We start from the raw sequence: 27,473 nt of genomic DNA on the forward strand, positions 1-27,473 counted from the left end.
ATTTGAAAAATTGACGGTTTGGTGTAGTAAATAATACACAACAGCACCGTGGGACGTTCGAACATCGATCTATCCCGTGGAGTTTGAAACCAGCACAATGGTATCAGCGACTATCCATGCTGATTTGTCAATCACGCCGCTACCTCCACCCAGATAACACGGCGTTATCGCCATAAGTCTGGCGATTCTCCGGGATGTTTGTTACTTACCCCAGGACCCTTGTGAGGATTTGGGATTTAGGCAGATTAACTGTTCATAGGTATTTTACATACAAGTATAATTCTGATGGCAGATGGATGTGAAAAGTTAACACTGGATATCATTACCAATCCGAATCGTGCAAAGATGAGTTTCTTTTCGCTGCTTCTTCAAGATAAAGGTAATGCATAATAATATACCAGGGTATATGGCTATATATAGGAATGTATCATAATATATATGGTTATGGTTTGGTATAAGTGTCATTGCATATTATCAAGAACTTTACTCTTTTTAATGTGTGTTAAAATGTCCCTAATGTATTCATAATTTTGGAATTAGATGTTTTATAAATATTTCGACTTTTCTCACCTATAATGGTATCAGGCTCTTTATCTTTTTGAGAACATACTATGGTACAGAACTTGTAGAAGGACAACTCTCCGAACACGTAATGCGGGTAGACACCATCCAATTGATTGCCTCATAGTCTGACGTGTCTTCTCGCGAGGGCTATTATAAAATAGTATCTGGAAATCCTATCTCTTAACCAGAACTGTGTATATAGTACTTCAAATTCTGTTAACAAGACACAATGCTAAACCGATTTTAAAAACAATAAATGCATCGTGTAAGTATTTCAATAAAAGTACATGTATATTGAAAACAGTTTCCACCCTTTAAATTCGCTCATAATAACATATCAATGTTGTTACACGGTACTGGTAAGAAAGACATATTAACAGGTGACGTTCTTATATTACAGTATAAAGTATTTTAATTTTGAAAGCATCACACGTTTTTTCATAATTCATCTGATGAAATGGGGATTGATTAGATATATTACCGTGTAGCATTTTGACATTTTAATTTGTGATACATGGTGGAACCATGTGGACTTAAGATACTGTGTAGATAATCTGACCCTTTATCTATTTTCCCATATTTCAGCTGCCACATCTCCATTGTCGTCTAATCGTCAGAGATTGGTCTTTTCAAGATGGCGGACTAAGGTGATCACAGAAAGTAGTTATGCACTTTAAGCTATAAAATCACTTAATTGTAAATATACCGTGACCGGGACCAGGGGGACAAAGTCTTACTCAAACATAGTTAAACTTTGTATTACAACATTTATCTGCTGCTGTTTAGCTCATAAACAACTGAATCCCTCGAGAAGTTGTGCGAACTGTTAAACTCGCCATCGACGCGTGATTCGCCGTAAGGTTAATGTTTATCATTATTGTCAGAAAGAATCCCCAATGACATCCGATTTTAAGCAATGATGCTTATTCTTACAGTCCTATTATATTTAAAAAACAAAAACAAAAGGAAAACCATTTTGTTTACGTTACGGATTGGTCTTGAAGAATTTGTAATAAGTTTAGCAGAAACAGGTTATGGATTGGTTAAAAAAGTCATTTTGGTTACGGATTGGTCCATTATAGTGACAGTAACTGAAATCCCTTCTTAGTTTAGAATTCAGTTAGCATTTGGAAATGACAAAATGTCATAAATTATATTGTCTTCAGTAAAGTTGTGGGATCATACAACATGAAAACATCGCGAGCATCATCTCTTACCTACAGAATACGTGAAATACCAAATACCAATACCTAATTTCGTAAATTATCATACACTGACATGAGCAGAGTGCACTCATTCCAATTAGCCGTCCAATAGTCCCTAACAGGGGATGCCGTTGCGAAGATTTTCTGATAATAAAGATTAACATTAAGGTGTTTTGTTCATTAAATCTCAGCAAAACCTCACGGCAAATCACACCGTGATGCCGATTTAAACAGTTCGCCCAACTCAGCACGGATTATCATTAATTGTTTATGAACTGTACATCACCATTTTCTGAGTATGACTTTGTACTTGTCACAGTGTACTTATGTTTTTAAATCTTAAAGTGCACACCCACTCTCTGTGATCATCTTAGCTGCGATAACGTAGCTCTGGACGACGAACGGACAATTTCTAAAGAGCATTGTAGGCAGGGTATAATATTCTATGGTCATCTTAGTACGTCATATTGAAAAGATCAGGCTCTTACGGGTACAAAACGATTCATCACCAAGTGTTATATAGTGATACAATGTACATTGTGTACATAATGTACATAAGTCTTTATGATTTCAAAACTAATTTGTTTTTATTACATACGCCTGTGTCCTAAAACTAGCTGATTCCAAACATCTACTCATATATATATATATGTTTATCATATGACTACCGTTATATACGGTGTCATAAACCCATCACATAAATTTTCTTTATGACACTAGTGTAATAACACCTTTCGCTACGCTGATTGGCTGGTTCCGTGCGAACTGTATTCATACGCGTGGGAACGACCTACTTCTTTTTACTACGACTCGTAAAAATGGCGACTAGTGCTTGTAAACTTTGAAAAAAAATCAACTGAACGACAAATTGGTCTATTAACATAACATATTGTACAATCAAAGATAAAATCCAAGATGTAAACATCCTAAGTTTTTTAATTATATTTATACTATAAGATGTTAAATTAGGCCTGGCAAACATCTATTTTATGACCCCTAGTAACATATTTCAACTCCGATAGAAAATTGCGGTTGCGTTGTCCGATGAGACATATCTAGTCTAGATTCTTTTCAAATAAACAAATGATAACATTATTTAATAAAATCCTCATGAAAAACGGCAATGTAGTTTGTTACAACTTGCCTTCAACGGTTACTCAGAATAACATGCTGACACTGTCGTCGACAAACACGTGTAATGTCAAAACAAACAACACTGCCAACAAATCGGCATCCAAAGTCGCTTTTCACGGCAGTCTGAACACAATGTTCAGTGGGAATATTCACGGTGGAACATTTCACATCTCCAAAAACTCCCGCGAGGACGAGGATAAACACAAAGCAGTGAAAAGGCGCCGTACAATGGTTCTGTACGACAGCGACAGCGAATAGACATTTGTACAACGAAGCCTCCATTATCGCGCCAAGTGACGTCACGGCTTCGTCACATCAAAAACAGTCGCTCATGAACTTTCAAACTAAAATATTTTCCTCATTGTTTCAAACACCAAGGACAATTTATCTATTATAGATTAAATGAAAAAATGCTGAAATTTTGTTTTGAGACGTGTATTTAATAAAATGAATCCTTTTCAAGAGTCAGTTGTGTTAGAACTATTTCTTCTCTCGTCGGTATAATTGACCTACTTCGAAGGTTCGGGTGATTTGGTTGAGATGTGACGATTCAAGGCAAAAGAAAAAATCAGTTTTTGATGGGGAACGATGAAAGAAAACGTCATATGATAAAAAGAATCTGTCATTCGTTTCCCTTTATATTAGATTTATGATACTCGTTTATAATTTTTTATTTTTGCTCGCCAGAGGCTCGCAAAAATAAAAAATTCAAAACTCGTATCATAAATCTAATATGAAGGGAAACTCATGACAGATCCTCTATATATATAATAAGTAAAGTGTACAGTATGTTTATCGACACTATGACAACCTATCGGGATTGTCTCCCTTTGTATCTGTCAACCATATACGGTATTATTAACTGTCGAAATAACTTAATTAAAATACTTTTTATTGTGTAATGTGGCAACATATAATATATACAAGTAATAAATAGCAGTGTTCAACGTATGAAAACAGCATTATAATATTTATTTTATTTGCCGCGGACACTTTCTCAATGAGCAGGTACTTCCTTGCTAACTGTATAGACACATAGTATATATATAACTTATGTATTTTTGAAGAACTCTCGACAGCTTTGTGTGATGGACATCTTCGTTACCAGAAAAAAACCCTCTAAATTTAGAATAATGAGAAGTTAAGATTTACTCTTGTACTCTTGTTAGCTCTAATGGCGTACAAATGTACAATTGTTTTCATCACGTCTTTAGCTCCTAATAGTGATTTAAGATAAGTATTTTGTTAGATGGTTCGTATAGGAATATAAATTAGATCTAGCATTACACAGTTGTGTTATATACTTACCGAGTGTCTGTTGACCAGTTTTAGTTAACGGTTCTTGTAATATTTTGGCCCCAAACCCTCCCCACCTACTCTAAACCAAGAGTATATATGCATGCTGTTTCAAAGGCGAACGTCGTCGACTTATCCCTGGGTCAAATATGTTGATATTGTAAACGGATTTTATAAGGTTAATAAGGTCAAATGTATCAAACGCTTTAAACGACCTCTGAGTAATCAATGTTAGGACATTGTCAGTTGAGAGTGAAGGCCGATCAATGTTAGAACATTGTCAGTTCAGAGTGAAGGCCGATCAATGGTAGTACATTGTCAGTTCAGAGTGAATGCCGATCAATGGTAGGACATTGTCAGTTCAGAGTGAAGGCCGATCAATGGTAGGACATTGTCAGTTCAGAGTGAAGTCCGATCAATGGTAGGACATTGTCAGTTGAGAGTGAAGGCCGATCAATGGTAGGACATTGTCAGTTGAGAGTGAAGCTCGATCAATGGTAGGACATTGTCAGTTGAGAGTGAAGGCCGATCAATGGTAGGACATTGTCAGTTGAGAGTGAAGGCCGATCAATGGTAGGACATTGTCAGTTGAGAGTGAAGGCCGATCAATGGTAGGACATTGTCAGTTGAGAGTGAAGGCCGATTAATGGTAGGACATTGTCAGTTGAGAGTGAAGGCCGATCAATGGTAGGACATTGTCAGTTGAGAGTGAAGGCCGATCAATGTTAGAACATTGTCAGTTCAGAGGGAAGGCCGATCAATGGTAGTACATTGTCAGTTGAGAGTGAAGGCCGATCAATGGTAGGACATTGTCAGTTGAGAGTGAAGGTCGATCAATGGTAGGACATTGTCAGTTCAGAGTGAAGGCCGATCAATGGTAGGACATTGTCAGTTGAGAGTGAAGGCCGATCAATGTTAGAACATTGTCAGTTGAGAGTGAAGGCCGATTAATGGTAGGACATTGTCAGTTGAGAGTGAAGGCCGATCAATGGTAGGACATTGTCAGTTGAGAGTGAAGGCCGATCAATGTTAGAACATTGTCAGTTCAGAGGGAAGGCCGATCAATGGTAGTACATTGTCAGTTGAGAGTGAAGGCCGATCAATGGTAGGACATTGTCAGTTGAGAGTGAAGGCCGATCAATGGTAGGACATTGTCAGTTCAGAGTGAAGGCCGATCAATGGTAGGACATTGTCAGTTGAGAGTGAAGGCCGATCAATGGTAGGACATTGTCAGTTGAGAGTGAAGGCCGATCAATGGTAGGACATTGTCAGTTGAGAGTGAAGGCCGATCAATGGTAGGACATTGTCAGTTGAGAGTGAAGGCCGATCAATGGTAGGACATTGTCAGTTGAGAGTGAAGGCCGATCAATGGTAGAACATTGTCAGTTGAGAGTGAAGGCCGATCAATGGTAGGACATTGTCAGTTGAGAGTGAAGCTCGATCAATGGTAGGACATTGTCAGTTGAGAGTGAAGGCCGATCAATGTTAGAACATTGTCAGTTCAGAGTGAAGGCCGATCAATGGTAGGACATTGTCAGTTCAGAGTGAAGGCCGATCAATGGTAGGACATTGTCAGTTCAGAGTGAAGGCCGATCAATGGTAGGACATTGTCAGTTCAGAGTGAAGGCCGATCAATGGTAGGACATTGTCAGTTCAGAGTGAAGGCCGATCAATGGTAGGACATTGTCAGTTCAGAGTGAAGGCCGATCAATGGTAGGACATTGTCAGTTGAGAGTGAAGGCCGATCAATGGTAGGACATTGTCAGTTGAGAGTGAAGGCCGATCAATGGTAGGACATTGTCAGTTGAGAGTGAATGCCGATCAATGGTAGGACATTGTCAGTTCAGAGTGAAGGCCGATCAATGGTAGGACATTGTCAGTTCAGAGTGAAGGCCGATCAATGGTAGGACATTGTCAGTTCAGAGTGAAGGCCGATCAATGGTAGGACATTGTCAGTTGAGAGTGAAGGCCGATCAATGGTAGGACATTGTCAGTTGAGAGTGAAGGCCGATCAATGGTAGGACATTGTCAGTTCAGAGTGAAGGCCGATCAATGGTAGGACATTGTCAGTTCAGAGTGAAGGCCGATCAATGGTAGGACATTGTCAGTTCAGAGTGAAGGCCGATCAATACAGTATCCTAATATCTAAGTTGTTCAAAATCTTGAGCCATTGTCAATATCACAAGGTCAAGTCTGCTGAAATTTCTAGTAATTTATTTTTCTTAATTACACCCAATCCTATGGTCAATAGTAAATATATAATGCTGAGATGAAAGGTTATCAATTGGTTGTTTAAATGAATGACCTTGATGATGTAACAATTTCTTATGAATAGCAAGAGATTCCAACAGATTCGCATGTTCATGCAGAACTATAATGTTAATCTAAGTTGACTCTGGTTTCTATAGAAATTGTCCTTAAATGACCTTAGCTGTTAATAGGACGTTAAACAAAATAAACCAAACAAAACCAAACTATAGAAATTACATGGGGACGATCCTGATCCACCAAGTCTATTGTTTGTTTGGGATTTCAGCAGGGATCACCTGAAATCCGTGTCCAAGGGTTATTGGCCACCTTTAATGACCATGTCACTGGAATATTTTAACCTTTACACCGATGTTCTATATTGACACCGGGATAACCTAGTTCTTATCGCCAACTTTAATCCTGAACGTCAAGTAGAGTCTTTTATATTGTTAACACCTTCGATTGGTCGCTTCGCCCAAGAACAAAACATTAACCTTCTTGACTTGGTGAAACGCTCATCATGACAAAATATTTCGTCAGAGAAATAACCTTAATGACAAAATATCAAGAAGTGAGAGAAAATTAATATATAACAGTCCAAAGTGTCAATGGACGTCGACGATATATTTTGATCGTTGGCTGTGATCCAGTCTCGGATAGAGAAGATAAAACCAATTGCCGTTGTCAACCTCCGATAGACACATGGGGTGCTTGTCGTACATGTTTGACTTTTTAATTGCTGTCCGTTTCTAACCACTATTGCCTAGTGTATCGAAGGGGAGGGATAACATGTCGTATTATCAGTAAACTAAGCGTCATGGCAAAAATCCATACGTGTCAATCATGATCGCTGTGAATTTTTATATCAAAGGTTTGGATAGAAAGGCAATATATCCGTTCATAATTATCTATTAAGTAAAGACATTTGATATGAAGATCGACCGTCATCCCTTCTTGACCAGAGTAGGTTTACTACTTAGTCATGGTGGGGGACACATAATATTAATATATAGTAGGATACACATAGGTAATACCTTTGTTGTATATACCGTATTATATTTGATATATCAGTAGGTAGCGATGTAGCGATAAGATGTCTCTTCAATGGTCCGCCCCACACTGGCGTTAGGTATCAGTGTATACCTGTACAGGGGACACGTCTGTATACAAGGTGTTATAGTAGTGATACGGGAAACATCTTAATCTTCAGTGTGGATTGAGTGATACAGCTAGGTGGTAAACCGATTACGGACGGATATGTCGGTGTCCAGTCTCGCGTCGACAGATCGGACGTCGGACACGTCCGTGAGGAAAACTCATTTCGAGACATGTACAGGTACGTTTGTTTTAACCTTGTGAATTTTCTCTGTCAGTATTACAAATGGTCAGTCTCATTCTGTCTTTATGTTGGTATGCATTTAACAAATGGTAATGCTACCCTCTGTAGGAGAGGGGAAAGGATATGACTATTGTATCTCAGTGTGTGTCGTAAAAGACGACTAATTGTGAGCCCCCCACCTTGCAGGTTCGGGGGTGGTTTTTCCTTTGCCTTCTGTTCAGGGGACATTGTAGAGTCCCACGAGAATCCCCGCTGTATCCCACTGTATGTTGAGGCGACAAAACAATTGGCTTCTGAAGAATATAGGATTTTCCCCTGTATCTTCTTATTAGGGGACACCGAAAAGACCAAAATAGATCTTTTGCAACATTGCAACACTTGGGATCTTAAATTTTCCTTTCTGTTCTCACTGCTTGTCTTTCTGTGCTTTTCTTCTAAAGGTGTCTCCTTGATACCCGCCCTCACATGACCCTGGCTGTTGGTGTCTCCTTGATACCCGCCCTCACATGACCCTGGCTGTCGTGAGGGCGATAAGCACGTATTACCCACTTTAAACAGAATTAAAAGACATGAGACTTATCTAATTAGTACGTGTATGATATAAATCGTATATTAAAAATAATCCATATTTTTCACGTGGGAGGGAGATTTACTCTTTGTTACAGTTTTTTTGTATATTTACATTTGCTCCGCATTTCCCCTAACGGGTTCCCATGCCATTTGCCCACCATACATCTTGCTGCCATATCGACAATAACAACATTAAAACCGATGTTCATTGCTTAAATGTTATAAGAGAGTAAAAAAAGCACAGGTAATTGGCTGCACGCTGGGAAGGTTGTCTTAAACATTGAATTTCAAAATCGACAAAACGTTAGCTCCTTTAGGATCTTTAAAAAAAATCTTCACTCATTCTCTTTAATAGCAATTGTCAAAACGGCTTTGTAAACATTTACACTGTGTGTCAGTAAACCAGCATTATTTGAGAGTAAATTCGATCGAACATTTCTCATTGTCAGATTAAATCTCAGACGACAATACTTCTATCTATATATCAGTTATATATACAATCCGGGCCTATCTTTGATCAAATCTCGTAACACAGTCGATTGGTCATGACTTCCGTAAGGTTGCCTATTGTTTCTTTGTCAAAATGTGGGGAAAATATGTTCATTGTTGCACACTATCGTTTCAATCTAATATAAAGATATAAATTCATGTCTATATTAAACACAGTATTATTGAGGACTAGTAAACCTGTACCTGATCCTGACGCTACAACTCAATATATTGTGTTCGGAGAAGGTAGACAAACGTTCACGACAATACGATTCAGTCACAAATACATTGTATATTCTCGTCGGGGTTATACAGCTAGTTATATCGAAAGGTATGTCTACACACAAAACAAGGCGAACATTACACGATATATGTAACTGACTGGAGTACTTAAAACAACTAAAAGTTATCGAGTAATTAAGTGAAGGGTTTGCGACGAAATATTTGGTAAGCTTACAAGTTTATTTTGTAAATTTTCTAAAAGACAATAAACGCCTGCAGTTTTACGTCACGCTTTATGATAAACAGATGAGCTCTTCAAAGTAAATGTTTTATTTCCTCTTTGCGGTACACAAAATACACTTATCATTCTGATTAATTTGGGAATATTGCAATGTATCTACATTTACACTGCAGTCCCACTATATAACTTTACCAAGCTCACTTGGAAGTTATGAGTCCATAACTTCCAAATCTTTATTATGACGTCATTATTATAGTGACGTCATAATTGTCACGTCGGCGATAATGAAAGATGGCTGTTGAAAAGGCTGCTCCGTCTTTGACGATACTAATTTGTTCATTCATTATCAGAGTAAAATTCCTGGATATAGTCTTTGAAATTCGTTGTCAAATGTAAATATAAGCATTGAACTGCTTTCATTTGGAAGTTATGGGCTGATGAATGCCAACTGAACAAAGGCAAATTCAACATGAAGCGCTAGCGCGCTTCATTAAATTTGCCTTTGTCTAGTTGGCATTCATCAGCCCATAACTTTTAAATGAAAGCAGTTCAATGCTTAAGTAAACAAGGTTAACGAAAAGATAATATCTGAAGTTAGTACGAACATCACTAAGATAAACATACAATTATGCTGGCAAAGAGTAGCACCATCTGGTCACCCCATCAGTGAGTGTATATGTGATACGAGAGTAAGGGCTTGGAACTCCTATCTAGTACCTGGAGTGCTGTTTGAGGGGAAACACCATGTGGGATTCCATTCATATATCTTCCGTAAGAACGTTCATGAGAATAAATGTTCAACAGTCCGAAGCAAATCTGGCGACTTTCGTCAGTAATCAATTCTCAGAAAGTCAAAATTCAACTAATAATGATCGTTTTATTACCTAAAGTTATAAAAGTTTAAAATGATGCCAGAGACGTTCTACATTGACGGATTAGTCGACAGGGCTTAGTGGTCGTGTCGTTGAGTACGGGTGTTACTTCGAGGAGCTTTGTTTACTCTAAGTAAAGGTTTATTTTTTGTTGGTATGGTGTTCATGGGTGTTTTGTTTGGTTGGTACTTGTAGTATCTATATTTCTTCGTATTTTATTTTTCCTTCCCTCTTTCCCCCTCAATTTTGCATTCCATTATTACCGTCACCCTTGATTGCAGCTTGAATTTCAAGAGTATTTACACAGACAATGTTCTTGTGTAAATTATAACATACATTATGTACTTGATGAATATAGGGGGTATACCTACATGTAAGCACACATGGGGTCGCTTACTTTGCTTATGCCACAATGTCAACTCGATATCTTGGTAGTGGTGGAGCCCAATAGCATTTCTTCGGGATGCAATTAAATATTTTCCACGTTAAATTTAAAAGATACAATTAGAAGCTGACACTTTTGGAGGGTGTTTATAGCATAAAGAATTAAAATGGGTATTGTATAAATGTACAACACTTAAACAGTCTATCCTTGTTTAAAACCGATTAAAATTATTTTCATGGGAAATAATTACATGCTTTGAGGAAATCTCTTAACCAAGATTTTTTCCTTCAACCCAAGAATGCTTTATGTGAAAGAAACTAGGGCCCTATATTACAGATATGTTCTATTTTATAATCCTCGGTACTATCTCTGTGATACAATATATATTTACCACAGACAGGTTCGTTACAATGATGATCTGTACGCATCTTTTTTTTAATCTATAGAATAATAAGAAAAATGGACTATCGAAGTTTGTGACAAAGATGTAATGAACTTTGACTGCATACAAATGTAACTATGAAATACCTGCTGCGGGTATTTGAAAGTCTCAGTTTGTTCGTCAACAGAACGAACACATTCAAATTCCGGTACCGTTCATGTGCGTCGATAACCATCAATACCTGATCAATTCGCTTCATTTGACAATGAATATTTAATAAATAGGTTTTATTGAAGTTATACGTTCGGGCAGATTGGGTGTGAGTCTTGGGTATTTGTCGGATCATTCTTTAGAAATGGCCTGGATATGGCAATATTTGTACCCCAAAGTGACGACAAAAGCTAAACGTCCAGCTCATTTCCCAATACAAAACTTCAGAATCCTACACCTGTACATTTCTCACCTGTATGTACCTGTACGGTTCATTATATACCTGGTTTAGGTTCGTCTTACATGTTTTAGGCTACAGTGAAATCATGTTTAATCTTTTTCTCTCAAATCCAATATGATAGGATAAATTGGATCTATAACGAAAAGGCCAGTGTTTAAATATCGATCACAGCATGTTTGGTTCGTGACATGGGGACTTTAAATTTTAAGTGTAGAAATAACACAATACCTATACCTTTAAATTATTTAAATGACAATTTAATATCTTTTTCTAATTTGTAAAAAATATCTATCAATTCTATTAGAAAATATATTAAAAAGTGACAAGGATTTATTTGAATTAAAACTATATTATCCATGGCATGCTTTCCTCTCATGTCATAGATATATACGCTCCGCTAAGTCTTGTGCCCACTTGATACCAATCATATCTTGAAATTGACTTCGACGCTCCCTTCAGTTGCCTCTTTCGCCTCCTATACATCAACATTTTAAGCCCATCGTATCACTGGCAGGTCCTAGAAGGACGAAACATCTGTATGATGTCCTTTACATCACTGACGAATCCTAGAAGGACGAAACATCTGTATGGTGTCCCTTACATCACTGACGAGTCCTAGAAAGACGAAACATCTGTATGGTTTCCCTTACATCACTGACGAGTCCTAGAAGGACGAAACATCTGTATGGTGTCCCTTACATCACTGACGAGTCCTAGAAGGACGAAACATCTGTGTGATATCCCTAACATCGCTGTTGAGTCATAGAAGAACGAAACATCTGTATGATGTCCCTAACATTGCTGACGAGTCCTAGAAGGACGAAACATCTGTATGGTGTCCCTTACATCACTGACGAGTCCTAGAAAGACGAAACATCTGTATGATGTCCCTAACATCGTTGTTGAGTCATAGAAAGACGAAACATCTGTATGATGTCCCTAACATCGCTGTTGAGTCATAGAAGGACGAAGCATCTGCATGATGTCCCTAACATCACTGACGAGTCATAGAAGGACGAAGCATCTGTATGATGTCCCTAACATCACTGACGAGTCCTAGAAGGACGAAACATCTGTATGATGTCCCTAACATCACTGACGAGTCCTAGAAAGACGAAACATCTGTATGATGTCCCTAACATCGTTGTTGAGTCATAGAAAGACGAAACATCTGTATGATGTCCCTAACATCGCTGTTGAGTCATAGAAGGACGAAGCATCTGCATGATGTCCCTAACATCACTGACGAGTCCTAGAAGGACGAAACAGCTGTATGATATCCCTAGCATCACTGATGAGTCCTAGAAAGACGAAACATCTGTATGATGTCCCTAACATCACTGACGAGTCCTAGAAGGACGAAACAGCTGTATGATATCCATAACATCACTGATGAGTCCTAGAAAGACGAAACATCTGTATGATGCAGGATGATTTAATTTTTGCTCTAATTTATCCGACTCTTAGTTAGTTTTGAAAGGTGTTGATATCTTGTGTGTCTTTTGTATAGTCACCAAAGTACATGTACAGTTATACCTAATTAAGCATTCATTGACTGACAAGTGTTTCCAGGTAAACCCGTTTGTATGAACATGTTTGAAACATCCACAGGTACATATATATACTAACTGTATCAATCCATCATGCTATCTAATTTCCTTAGCTTTCAAACCGTACTTTATTAAATTGCCTATAGAAAGGAATGCCGAATTATAATGTGTAGTAAATAAAAAAAAATTCACTGTTGAGACGTGTTGTTATTGTTGACACGAGACATTGACGTGAATTATAATTCGTTTTTCCTGCCCAGGTAATAAGGTGAATAAATCTGTACCTTTGTGTACAGGTGTTGGTGTAGCATTAGAATAATTACACCTACATCAGGGTCGGGTAGAAGGATAAACCAAGCTTTAATTTCCTGTATAATATATGTCTATTCAACCTATATGGTCTTTTATAGTTATTTACCCTTGATGAACTCTGTGTGTGTGTAGAAATGTACATTTTCGAATTCCTGTTGTAACAACACTATATCAAGTTATATTCTCGATTGTCACTCTGATTATATAAATATGGGATACTGTGTATATAACACAGGTGTGACAGATATTAAATGGTATATTTTTCTATCGTGTTCCTGAATATTTGTTTAAATCATCGACACGAGTCTTCTTTGAAAATACAAATACACGCTCAAACATAAAAGGTCACACGTGCAGCTGTGTGAAGTTTACATGTCGTCGTGGCAATGATTATTACGTCTGCATGTATTAGAGATTTCAACAGATATGAGGTATGGTTATATCAAATGTTTTAGATAGAAACAATTTCAGCCTTTTTATCCGAGAGTTCCATCAGAAATGTAATTGAATATTTTTCAACAAGAACTATAAAACGTGAATTTATCTATTCTATCTAGCTTAAAGATTTCATTTGAAAACTCTTACTGCCACTGAACATATTTGGTTTATCGACATATGGGTTTGCAAGGACTGAACCTTGGAACCTTCTTAAATAGGAAATACTCTTACTGGTCATTCTAACATTAAGGCAACTATTCCTGACTAAATATACTCGATCAAATAATCGATTGATGATAGCACCTTCCTTCGACCAATCAAATAACGCCGATTGCCTCGGTGGCTTTCATCGACCAATCAAGCAACCATTGGAGTACCTTTCTTCGACCAATCATGCACCGCCATGAAGATCATGCATACAATGTTATTGATCAGCCACACATTGTCGAATGAGACAACAACCTCAAATACCAATTCCGAAAGTACCCCTCTCCGACCTATCACCAGGAGTTTGGACAGAAACTGACTTTGATTATGAGAGCATCGCCAATGGAGACAGTCCGTCATTATGTAAAATTGAATTGCCACCACCCTAACTATTATTTTCCGGATTTGACCTTTATTTGTATGGCGGGTGTCATCGTTGAAGTAGAAGACGTTTACTCTCTCAGAACACCTGGTCCTATCTTTGTTTTCAGGAGTCTCCAGGCAGATGTACATTTTGTTTCGATTTTGCCTTCATTTAATAGATTTTGAGTTTGAATGATAGTTTTCATATAATGTCGGTATTCTTTGTTAACACTAGTCTACCAGTGGTGGTTTCTCTTGAGTAATAGATTTTATAAGAAAAAGTGTCCAGCCATTTGTATGCTAATATGATGTCCTTATGACTGCTGTAAAGAAAGGTATTTTACCAATCTAATGTCTAATGATACTGTAACAATTAATTCAGCATTTCTATTGAGTGAGTGAAATAATGCGTCTTTATTCTGATGGAATTGGATTTGGATGTTTTTTAATCTGACTTCGCACGGATTCAAACGTGTCAACCATGGGTGTGTTGAATGCTTATATTTTCTCAACTGGAAAATCAACAGAGTTTTTACTGACTTTAAAACCCTATTATATTTCGACATTGTATACAGTGAATACTGACGCATATTTACACCTGGTAGTTGAGTTTCAATAGGACATTGTCCGACCGGGATTTTAATTAAAACCAATCTACATACCTGCTGCTAGACTTTCTATGTATTTGACTGTTCACCGAGTTGGTCTTAGGTGATATAGACAGCCATATTACGTATAACACCAATATCGTCACATCTGGATAATAAGTTCCCTAATTACACGGACAAACATAAAACATAGGAATACTGTTCCCAGTGTAATTAACAAGTATATATATCGGTATTGTGATATCGACAATGTATACTGTATATACCCGGTAATGGCAAGGGATAGTCCACAGTTCGGGGTAGACAGGGTTTGTAACCTTCCGGGCACGGTTTGGGTGGAAGTGTCTAACTTATTTATAATTCATACCATAACTCCCCCTTAAAAAACAACTTAAGTACTGGCAGCACCTTCACAACATGGGATCGTTCGAACACTATCAGACATTGAATCGAGCAGACATAGATATCGTTCCGATGTAATCGGATTTTCTATTAAAGCCTCTGTGATATTACCAACTGAAGTGATCTTTTTGGACTGTAGTGAAGGTGTTACCGTATAGCGAATATTACGTGATAAATATTAACCTTTCTCGGTCATTAAGAATCACGTGTTAATTTGATCGGACATTTAATCCTACTCTAATAAGATAACTTTTCGACATGTGCTCGCCTATACAGTTATATCGGAATCGATCAGGTTGTTCGGAAACGTCCTTCGCATGAGTGACATTGGGCTTATCTGATCCGTCTTACCAATCATTATTTTTCTTTCATTGAAATATGTGCTGTTATTTCACGGTATAGACATTGGTAATGCTTTAGTATCCAGGTATGTGAGACGACTGATATACCTGTAAACGTGTGTACTGTTTACCCTTGTATGCCGGGGATCCTCGCAAGCCTTAGGGATATACAAACGTAACCCGTAATGGACTTTCCTTTGAGGACTCCGGACCAGCCATAACGTCCTGATTGTGGAGTATATCTCCCTCTAATTGACGTATTGGTAGCGGGATCGATGACTTTAGTCACGACTGGCATTTTTCTGTTTGAAGTGGCGAACTATAGATTTGTTTATATTTAGTCCCAGGTATCGAGAACAACACGCTACTGGAAAAGTCTGCCGTCTAAAGGCCCCGTATAACCGTACTGTTAAGTGCGTGAAATGGACGGTTTCTCGTCCTCTGTGTAACGTTGGTGGATTACAATGTGCAGTAAGAGATTTTATTAGGTTAACTTGAGTTAAGATGATTCGGGGAAGTGAAGGAATAACGACTAATTGTATGAACAAAGTAGTTATGGAGGAGTTTGTCGTGGTCAAAGTATCTCAGGATGGACATATCACAAGTAAGTAGAGTTTTATACAATTCACTGAAACATTTTGTAAACAGTGTTGGATCTTTAACGAATACTCTCTATGAGACATATATTTATACATATCTCTTGTTATAGCTAATGAGACTTACATACATCTGCACACCTACTGAAAATATAGCGTGTCTGTAGAATTAGGACACAGTGTCTCTGTAATGTAGACAAAGTGTGTCTGTAGACCTAGGACAGTGTATCTGTAGACTTAGGACAGTGTGTCTGTAGGATTAGGACAGTGTATCTGTAGACCTAGGACAGTGTATCTGTAGACTTAGGACAGTGTGTCTGTAGGATTAGGACAGTGTATCTGTAGGATTAGGACAGTGTATCTGGATGATGAGGACAGTGTGTCTGTAGACTTAGGACAGTGTATCTGGATGATGAGGACAGTGTGTCTGTAGACTTAGGACAGTGTGTCTGTAGACTTAGGACAGTGTATCTGGATGATGAGGACAGTGTATCTGTAGGATTAGGAGAGTGTGTCTGTAGACTTAGGACAGTGTGTCTGTAGACTTAGGACAGTGTATCTGGATGATGAGGAGAGTGTGTCTGTAGACTTAGGACAGTGTATCTGGATGATGAGGACAGCGTGTCTCTAGGGTTTAAAAAGTGTGCCTGTAGGATTAGGACAGCGTGTCTGAATGATTGTAACAGCGTGTCTGAATGATTGTAATAGTGTGTCTGAATGATTGTAAGAGTGTGTCTGAATGATTGTAACAGCGTGTCATAATGATTGTAACAGCGTGTCATAATGATTGTAACAGCGTGTCTGAATGATTGTAATAGTGTGTCTGTAGGATTAGGACAGCGTTTCTGTATTATACGGAAAGTGTGTTTATAGGATTATGACACAGTGTGTTTTGGGATAAGGATAAAGTCTATGCATTGCGAGGACAAAGTGGATCTGTATGGTAAGGTCTGAATGATGAGGATACAATGTTTTGTATGATTACAACATAGTATGATGTATGATTAGGAGACAGTGTGTTGTATGACTAGGATGCAGTATGTTGTATTATTACAACAGAGTATGACGTATGATTAGGACATAGTACATTATATAGAGTTGCTTCCCTATTCTTTGTACAGGTCAATGTTGATTTGTTGCTGGCTGGCTGACCCTAAGTATTTTTGATGAGATTAAGACCTAATCCATCGCACGCGTTACATGTGAATAGTACCCAAGGCCATTGGTCATAGTGACTTTAAAAACAAAGTGGGCACACCTCACCGTATTATATGTACTGTGTGGAGTTCAGATATAAGCTGGGGGTATTAAACAAACAAATACAATTCAGCAGTGTACCACAACAAAAACGATATTCTACGTCAATTTAATTTCAGAAGTAAAATATATCGTAGTACCAATACGCATTGTGTCACCACATTAAGACGTCATGTACCACAGAAACACCACAATGTCAACACACAAAGACGTCATGAACCACAGAAATACCGCAATATCAATACACAAAGACGGCATGTACCACAGCAACGCCTCAATGTCAACACACTAAAACGCCATGTACCACAAAAATACCGCAATGTCAACACACTAAAATGTCATGTACCACAGAAATACCGCAATATCAATACACAAAGACGTCATGTACCACAACAACGCCACAATGTCACCACACTAAAACGTCATGTACCACAAAAATACTGCAATGTCAACACACAAAGACGCCATGTACCACAGAAAAACCACAGTGTCAACATACATAGACGTCATGTACCACAGAAACACCACAGTGTCAACATACATAGACGTCATGTACCACAGAAACACCACAGTGTCAACATACATAGACGTCATGTACCACAATCAATATATTGAACTAAAACACAAACATATATAATAGCAAAATGAGTCAACACACATGAGCAAAATAATATTCTACATAAACAACATCGGCATGCAGAAACAAAATATACCATATTGTTTATAGGGAAAACAGCAGCACACAAATAAATTACATCGCATTAACAACATAACAACATAACTTCAACACACACACACACACACACACACACACAATACACCATAGCATCACTTAAGACAAAATTGTTTCAAAACATTATAATTATCAATTATGGACATTTGGTGAGGTTTATATGATGTTATACCGACCAGGTTGATATAACACCATATTATTCTAATCAAATTTCATAAACATAATATTGAAGCGTTGTTTCTAAAATTATAAACATTAGGTATATATCTTACAATATTAACCTCCACGTGACCATGTTCTAGCCAATGAAATTTGAGAAAAATTGGGCCATAACTAATATTAAGACATATATGTGTCAAAAGAAGACACAATGTTCTTTAATGGTGATGTCAACCTTTAAAAAAATAAGGTAACTCTTTTCCCTCTTGTTCCTTTTAGATTTGTAATAATCAAATTTCATCATCGATTTGTGATATCAAGTTAGTGTTATTGTTTCTATAGAAACCGCAGATTAAGCTTCTATTTATTACGTCACGAAGTTCATAATATGACAACTAAGGCCATTTGTTTCGGTCGTCTTAGAATTGATAATAAATGTATATTACAGAGTTAAATGGCGATATTGATACAACACGACAACAGGAACAGTATAATTAGGCTGTTGAGATTTATAATAGTGTTTTACATTGTATACAACAAATTATACGTCTCTTTTGGGGAAAACAGTTAAGACTCGGGGCGTGGACAACTGTATGCAATATCGGGTACATAGAAACTGTTGTTTTGTTATAATAATAAGCTTTCAATATTTTTCATCGACCATTTTACCAATAATTTTAAATATAGCTGATTGTGAACTCGATAATGTGTAAATCAATCTACCATTGAAAAGTGATTGTAGTTCACGACAATACACCTTCTCTCTCGACATGTTTAAATGTCCTAAAGGCTCCTATTCTGCACGTAACACTACATGTTGTGCATGGCTTTGTTGTCCTGTTGACACTAGCATGAACAACATTGGACCATACGTCAATAGACCATGTTTAAAGTGACGAGATCAATGGTGAGCCTGATACATAGTCTACATTTTACTGGAGACAGCCCCGTGGCCAGGATCACTGGGATAGGTATTCGAACACCACGTCGGGGTACGGGATTACTGCGGGTCCTATTACACGCTTTAACTGTCGCTATTATACCGGGGATAGTAGTTACAAGGACCAGCCAATTGTTTCCCATACACTTTAGTGTTGATGTTCATTAAAACTCTTGAATTAAATTTGGCCATTATGATCTATAACAAAAGTTTAGGGTCTCATATGATATTTAATAAAACAGACCTTCAAATGATACTTTTTCTAAGGTAGCCATTTTAAAATTGAGTAAATTTCGCAGTAAAAATTCTAAACATATTCTCAAATTTTTTCATCTATTGATTATATGACCTATAATATTGAACAGAAACTCGATCAGACTCTCCAAAAGGACAGCGGCATTATCAATGAATATTTACCTATCAGGCTATATATCTATTTTCATATTATAACAAGTCTATTGATTGTTCTCTTTTACTCAAAGCTTTGAACATTATTTTGTCGTTATAACGTTTTTATGGCGCGGATCAAGTTGACCTCCGCTTTTATATTTGGTAAATCAAACATATTGTTAATGTTAAAGATATATACATAAAATATTGCTAGTGTTAGAGATTTATACACAAAATCTTACTAGTGTTTTACATTTTCAATGTTTTCCATAATGCAATTTGTTGCACTCATCGTGTTGGAAGATTTTCAAGTCATAATTGGAGACTTAAACTATTTACCGGTCGCTGTTTTTGAAAATGACATCAGAAAAAACCGAACATAGCTTATGCTAATTTACCTTTAATGCTAGTGACCTAATTACAGACTTTCACCAATCTTAACCATGGGTCTTCCAACCGATGCACGTGGTTGCTCCATTTAAGGTTGTAATTACTCAATCCCTGTATCGTGAAAAAAAAAACAGAAGCTGTTGTATTGGACAAAATCTATTATCGTGATGTATTTAAGCATTACACTTCCATCATCTGTCGGAGAGAATTTTCCGCCAGGAACTTGATGACACCAAACGTTATCGACAGAAATAAAATTTCAGACTTCAAGACACTATTTATCTATCGTGACAGTTATTGAGGAGATGGCTGGTGTAAGAAATATTATTTTGTATAAATCATAGATTTTGTGTCCGTATTAACATGAACTTAAAGTTTAAGTTTAATTTTGTGAATCATGTTCTACACAATGAATTGGGGTTGTCCAGATTTGGTCTCTAGACCGCGACTGGACAGCGGTAACAGTGATTAAGGAGGTGTATGAAATACACATAAAGCAAATCCCAGATTACTACATGATCTTCCTACCAGTCAACTACCCTGACCAAGAGTGACCATCGTCAACTACCCTGACCAAGAGTGACCATCGTCAATGGGTGTTAGTTTCCCAACATAAACATACAAGTTTTCTGTAATCCCGCTACGTCGGTATATGTACGTAGTCGTTAACAGGTTGGGTTAGGATATCAAACATCATCGGAGATGTATGGACATGGATACAGTAGTGTCACAGGTAAGGTGTATACCTCTATGTTAATACATGTTAGATTACTGTTTGAATTATGCAATGTGTTGATAGATTTGTATTGATTTTGTGTATGATTACATGTCTGGTACGTATTAACCCACCCAGTCATTTGGTTTGTCCAATGCCGATATCAACCCAATCAGGACTGGTATAAAGTAGATTTACTTATGTTGACGATTGAATGGTACCCATATGTCATATATGTTATATGTTATATGTTGGCTGTGTCATGACTTTTTAATTTGCCATTTGCTTCATCAATTTGTAGTTAAACAACTATAAACTCATTCCGTAGTACATAAATGAAGACAGGGGGATAGAAGAACATCGATTTAGCTTTTTTGATTATTTCTGTGAAAAAACGATTGTTCCTTGAAACATACACTGTAAACCCAGTATTACTACCGAAAGAAATTGTCTGGCTCTCTGGCCTTAAAAGTTCTGAGATGCATTACTTTTGTGTTGAGAAAATTTGGTCAAATAAAGGCCATGGTCCATCTGTGATGAGGACAATGTGTAAAGTCTTGCAATAACCTCTGATGATCCGTGAGTTAAGGAGTGATGGAATATAAATATTAGCCCCTGACCTTCTTTGACCTACCTTGACCTTGGGTTAATATAGTGTCGGTAATCGGGCGTCATTTCAAAGTCAAAGACGTAAGTCACATCATTATTGATTAGACGAAGGCGTTGTCACCAGTTCTCGATTACTGCAAGATATTTCTGTAGAATAGAGCAGAGTATCACCTTATTCACCTATTTGATTAGTTTTCAGGGGGAATGACATTTAGTAATCCATTATAACTGATATACATTGTGATACACTTAAGTTAACCTGGTCTGAAATGTAGGAGTACTTATATCTACAATGTATATAATTATAGAATAAATATAATATATATTATAAGAATTATCTTTCTATTTGATCTTACCTGTCATTACTTCTAAACAGGCAGGTGTAAATTTGAATGCGATTTTAGTTCCATTTAATTAACAGTACTCAGTACAAGTGAAGTGCCATTTGTACTTTTATGCCTTTATACAATACACAATTATACGACATGTATACATAAAGTGTTAAGACATATATTCAAGTAGTGTAGGCTACAGTTGTATAAATACTAATATGAACCCAAGGTGGTTTCGTGATATTAAAACGTGACGTTTACCATACGAGTTTTTGATTGAATTTAAACAATGAGGACAATTTTTAAATGAAGGTGGAGCTTGTATTGATACTGTTGACTATATTACCAACAGCTGTATTTTGTTTTCACCGCATGAATGAGATACCATTTGAGGTCGTTGCCAGGCATCGACCTCGAACTGTTGATCTTTTAGTCAGTATTGGCCTGTTTGATTTCCATATCGGATTCCTAGTGTTTATTTACATAAACATACAAGCTAATGCTATTAATACCCGTATCGATATCAACCAACAGGGGGTGTTAAAATGGTATAAATCTATTTAAAACTTCAACGACTACAGGGAGAGTCTGTCTATGAATATGAATATGAAGCAGTTGGAGAGTTCAACAATATATGTTGGTTGGGACGGAGTTAGCTGTTAAGGGTCTGTTCTAGGTTAGAGGATGACACCATTTTGTACCCCCTCTCACACGTTAAAGGTACCTGGGTTTTATCTCCAGTCGTAAAGGTTTAACTTCGTGTTAATGTTTGTACTATGAATACAAAACAAATACCGTATGTTTGTCAAGCCACTTGAAATATTCTCTGTAGGAGTGATTTCAATTTTTAATCAAACAGTGTATGTAGTAGCAGGCTTCCTATATAGATACCCGTGTGTTGTTTATCGACCCCTGGTTCTTAACTATCTTGTGTGTGATGTCTTCAATCCATCAACAAACGGTTTATGACAGAAGAATTTCTCTCGGTCCTGTAAAATGTGGTATTGGACGGATACGGCATACTTTCGTCAGAGTTTTACCTTTTTGGCACAGAATAACTAACAAGTGGAAATGGTCATATTTGTAATACAAAAATGTATATTCCCTTGATTGTTAGGTTAAAAACAAAAGAAACGCAATATACCACTCACTGATCACGTAAACATGATAACATATTACATATAGAAAAAAATAGTTTCTGTTAAACTATTTTGAGGATGCAAGTTTCTTTGCTTATGACTTTGTTTTTATGAAATATTGATATAAGGACGTTTACGGACGTGAAAAGAGCCTAACTGTTACACTGACTTTTTTTTTGCAGATTGTTTACAAAAAATAGAACAAATATGATAATAATAAAGGGCGTCCCTCTTCGTAGGTAATCGAAGTTTGGATTGAGCTTAATACTATCAACCAACCAAACAGTTTCTAACTTTAGTTTAGATGACTTGTACTGAAATAACGTGAAAACCCAAAGTTTACTCGTGCCCCCTTCTTTATCATACTAACTTTATTCTGAACAGTAATTTGAAGAAAACACATATTCACATTTTCTATGACAGTAATTCAAAATTTCGTTGTTTTATTAAGCTTAAACATATTTACATCTGCTTTAGGATGGAGCGCCTTGCACTGCACATTAAGAAAAAAAGGCCACATTTCGAATTTATAGATTTTATTAATTGGATATATCACATACATACATAAATCACTGAATCTTCGACACCAAACTATTTACATTATATATAGTTAGATGAACTTTGATAGGGTATGGTTGCATTTCACAACATTGTCAAACATTTGATCCGGTATCTTTTATTAAGGAAATGAATTTGTCAAATATATCTCCAATATTATTTGTCGTCGTGTATGTATATTATTATATATAGAGTATGTTTGGCTGTACTTTGCAACGTTGCCATTCACTGAAGTAAAATATACCTACTTTTAAGTAAAATTAAATAATTTGGAGTTTTATATAATGCTACATCATAGCAACATGACCGTTTCAAAGTGGTTCACAATTTTTTATCCGTAGTTATTAAGCCTTTAATAACCAGCCAATGTATCTCTCAAATCGCAGGGGAGCATGCAGCCGGAGCTGCCATTTTGGCGCTTACAGCTTCCACATGACATTTCTTGCACTGCCCTGCCATTCAAGGAAAAACACCTACCGGGACTCGAACTAATGACCCTTCTGTCACGTAACCCTGCGTCCTACCACTTGACCACCATACCTCTATTAACTAATGAACTGTAGAATAGTTTTTTTTATATAAAGGTTTTAACTTGTAACGCAAACGATCAACCCGTAGCAGTGTAATGTACAAGCACCTACAATTTTGTATACGTGTACAATTGTATACATTTAAACAATAACGAAAGTATTATATAGAGATTGCTTATAAATAATGTATATTATTGTATTTCACAAGTGCAAGGTAATCTAGAAACAGTTGCCCTTTATTGTTCCATACTTCTCCGTGTGTTTCGTACAGTGTACGGAGTGTGCTGGTCCGTGTGTTTCGTACAGTGTACGGAGTGTGCTGGTCCGTGTGTTTCGTACAGTGTACGGAGTGTGCTGGTCCGTGTGTTTCACATAGTATACGGAGTGTGCTGGTCCGTGTGTTTCGTACAGTGTACGGAGTGTGCTGGTCCGTGTGTTTCACATAGTATACGGAGTGTGCTGGTCCGTGTGTTTCGTACAGTGTACGGAGTGTGCTGGTCCGTGTGTTTCGTACAGTGTACGGAGTGTGCTGGTCCGTGTGTTTCGTACAGTATACGGAGTGTGCTGGTCCGTGTGTTTCACATAGTATATGGAGTGTGCTGGTCCGTGTGTTTCACATAGTATACGGAGTGTGCTGGTCCGTGTGTTTCGTACAGTGTACGGAGTGTGCTGGTCCGTGTGTTTCGTACAGTATACGGAGTGTGCTGGTCCGTGTGTTTCACATAGTATACGGAGTGTGCTGGTCCGTGTGTTTCGTACAGTATACGGAGTGTGCTGGTCCGTGTGTTTCGTACAGTATACGGAGTGTGCTGGTCCGTGTGTTTCGTACAGTATACGGAGTGTGCTGGTCCGTGTGTTTCGTACAGTGTACGGAGTGTGCTGGTCCGTGTGTTTCGTACAGTGTACGGAGTGTGCTGGTCCGTGTGTTTCGTACAGTATACGGAGTGTGCTGGTCCGTGTGTTTCGTACAGTATACGGAGTGTGCTGGTCCATGTGTTTCGTACAGTGTACGGAGTGTGCTGGTCCGTGTGTTTCGTACAGTATACGGAGTGTGCTGGTCCGTGTGTTTCGTACAGTATACGGAGTGTGCTGGTCCGTGTGTTTCGTACAGTATACGGAGTGTGCTGGTCCGTGTGTTTCGTACAGTGTACGGAGTGTGCTGGTCCGTGTGTTTCACATAGTATACGGAGTGTGCTGGTCCGTGTGTTTCACATAGTATACGGAGTGTGCTGGTCCGTGTGTTTCACATAGTATACGGAGTGTGCTGGTCCGTGTGTTTCGTACAGTGTACGGAGTGTGCTGGTCCGTGTGTTTCGTACAGTGTACGGAGTGTGCTGGTCCGTGTGTTTCGTACAGTGTACGGAGTGTGCTGGTCCGTGTGTTTCGTACAGTATACGGAGTGTGCTGGTCCGTGTGTTTCGTACAGTGTACGGAGTGTGCTGGTCCGTGTGTTTCGTACAGTATACGGAGTGTGCTGGTCCGTGTGTTTCGTACAGTATACGGAGTGTGCTGGTCCGTGTGTTTCGTACAGTATACGGAGTGTGCTGGTCCGTGTGTTTCGTACAGTATACGGAGTGTGCTGGTCCGTGTGTTTCGTACAGTATACGGAGTGTGCTGGTCCGTGTGTTTCGTACAGTATACGGAGTGTGCTGGTCCGTGTGTTTCGTACAGTATACGGAGTGTGCTGGTCCGTGTGTTTCGTACAGTATACGGAGTGTGCTGGTCCGTGTGTTTCGTACAGTATACGGAGTGTGCTGGTCCGTGTGTTTCGTACAGTATACGGAGTGTGCTGGTCCGTGTGTTTCGTACAGTATACGGAGTGTGCTGGTCCGTGTGTTTCGTACAGTGTACGGAGTGTGCTGGTCCGTGTGTTTCGTACAGTATACGGAGTGTGCTGGTCCGTGTGTTTCGTACAGTGTACGGAGTGTGCTGGTCCGTGTGTTTCGTACAGTATACGGAGTGTGCTGGTCCGTGTGTTTCGTACAGTATACGGAGTGTGCTGGTCCGTGTGTTTCGTACAGTATACGGAGTGTGCTGGTCCGTGTGTTTCGTACAGTATACGGAGTGTGCTGGTCCGTGTGTTTCGTACAGTATACGGAGTGTGCTGGTCCGTGTGTTTCGTACAGTGTACGGAGTGTGCTGGTCCGTGTGTTTCGTACAGTGTACGGAGTGTGCTGGTCCGTGTGTTTCGTACAGTATACGGAGTGTGCTGGTCCGTGTGTTTCGTACAGTGTACGGAGTGTGCTGGTCCGTGTGTTTCGTACAGTATACGGAGTGTGCTGGTCCGTGTGTTTCGTACAGTATACGGAGTGTGCTGGTCCGTGTGTTTCGTACAGTATACGGAGTGTGCTGGTCCGTGTGTTTCGTACAGTGTACGGAGTGTGCTGGTCCGTGTGTTTCGTACAGTATACGGAGTGTGCTGGTCCGTGTGTTTCGTACAGTGTACGGAGTGTGCTGGTCCGTGTGTTTCGTACAGTATACGGAGTGTGCTGGTCCGTGTGTTTCGTACAGTATACGGAGTGTGCTGGTCCGTGTGTTTCGTACAGTATACGGAGTGTGCTGGTCCGTGTGTTTCGTACAGTGTACGGAGTGTGCTGGTCCGTGTGTTTCGTACAGTGTACGGAGTGTGCTGGTCCGTGTGTTTCGTACAGTATACGGAGTGTGCTGGTCCGTGTGTTTCGTACAGTGTACGGAGTGTGCTGGTCCGTGTGTTTCGTACAGTGTACGGAGTGTGCTGGTCCGTGTGTTTCGTACAGTGTACGGAGTGTGCTGGTCCGTGTGTTTCGTACAGTATACGGAGTGTGCTGGTCCGTGTGTTTCGTACAGTATACGGAGTGTGCTGGTCCGTGTGTTTCGTACAGTATACGGAGTGTGCTGGTCCGTGTGTTTCGTACAGTATACGGAGTGTGCTGGTCCGTGTGTTTCGTACAGTATACGGAGTGTGCTGGTCCGTGTGTTTCGTACAGTATACGGAGTGTGCTGGTCCGTGTGTTTCGTACAGTATACGGAGTGTGCTGGTCCGTGTGTTTCGTACAGTATACGGAGTGTGCTGGTCCGTGTGTTTCGTACAGTATACGGAGTGTGCTGGTCCGTGTGTTTCACATAGTATACGGAGTGTGCTGGTCCGTGTGTTTCGTACAGTGTACGGAGTGTGCTGGTCCGTGTGTTTCGTACAGTGTACGGAGTGTGCTGGTCCGTGTGTTTCGTACAGTGTACGGAGTGTGCTGGTCCGTGTGTTTCGTACAGTATACGGAGTGTGCTGGTCCGTGTGTTTCGTACAGTGTACGGAGTGTGCTGGTCCGTGTGTTTCGTACAGTATACGGAGTGTGCTGGTCCGTGTGTTTCGTACAGTATACGGAGTGTGCTGGTCCGTGTGTTTCGTACAGTATACGGAGTGTGCTGGTCCGTGTGTTTCGTACAGTATACGGAGTGTGCTGGTCCGTGTGTTTCGTACAGTATACGGAGTGTGCTGGTCCGTGTGTTTCGTACAGTGTACGGAGTGTG

General features: G+C 38.7%; 1 protein-coding gene across 4 annotated transcripts in view; it reads left to right on the top strand.

Annotated features, from left to right (window-relative positions):
* Nucleotides 1–269: 269 nt before the first annotated feature.
* LOC117334620 (advillin-like) overlaps nt 270–27,473 on the top strand; it is a 52,285-nt gene continuing 25,081 nt past the window's right edge. The window contains exon 1 of one of the 4 annotated variants that reach the window (XM_033894322.1): nt 270–379. In XM_033894322.1, coding sequence (XP_033750213.1) covers nt 286–379 — 94 coding nt within the window. In that variant the 5' untranslated portion in view covers nt 270–285. Of the gene's footprint in view, nt 380–7,676; nt 7,786–15,601; nt 16,226–20,701; nt 20,820–27,473 lie in introns of those variants that run through there. The other 3 variants (XM_033894324.1, XM_033894321.1, XM_033894325.1) reach the window with 3 other exon arrangements.

The sequence above is a fragment of the Pecten maximus genome, chromosome 9, assembly GCF_902652985.1.
Source record: "Pecten maximus chromosome 9, xPecMax1.1, whole genome shotgun sequence".
NCBI lineage: Eukaryota > Metazoa > Mollusca > Bivalvia > Pectinida > Pectinidae > Pecten > Pecten maximus.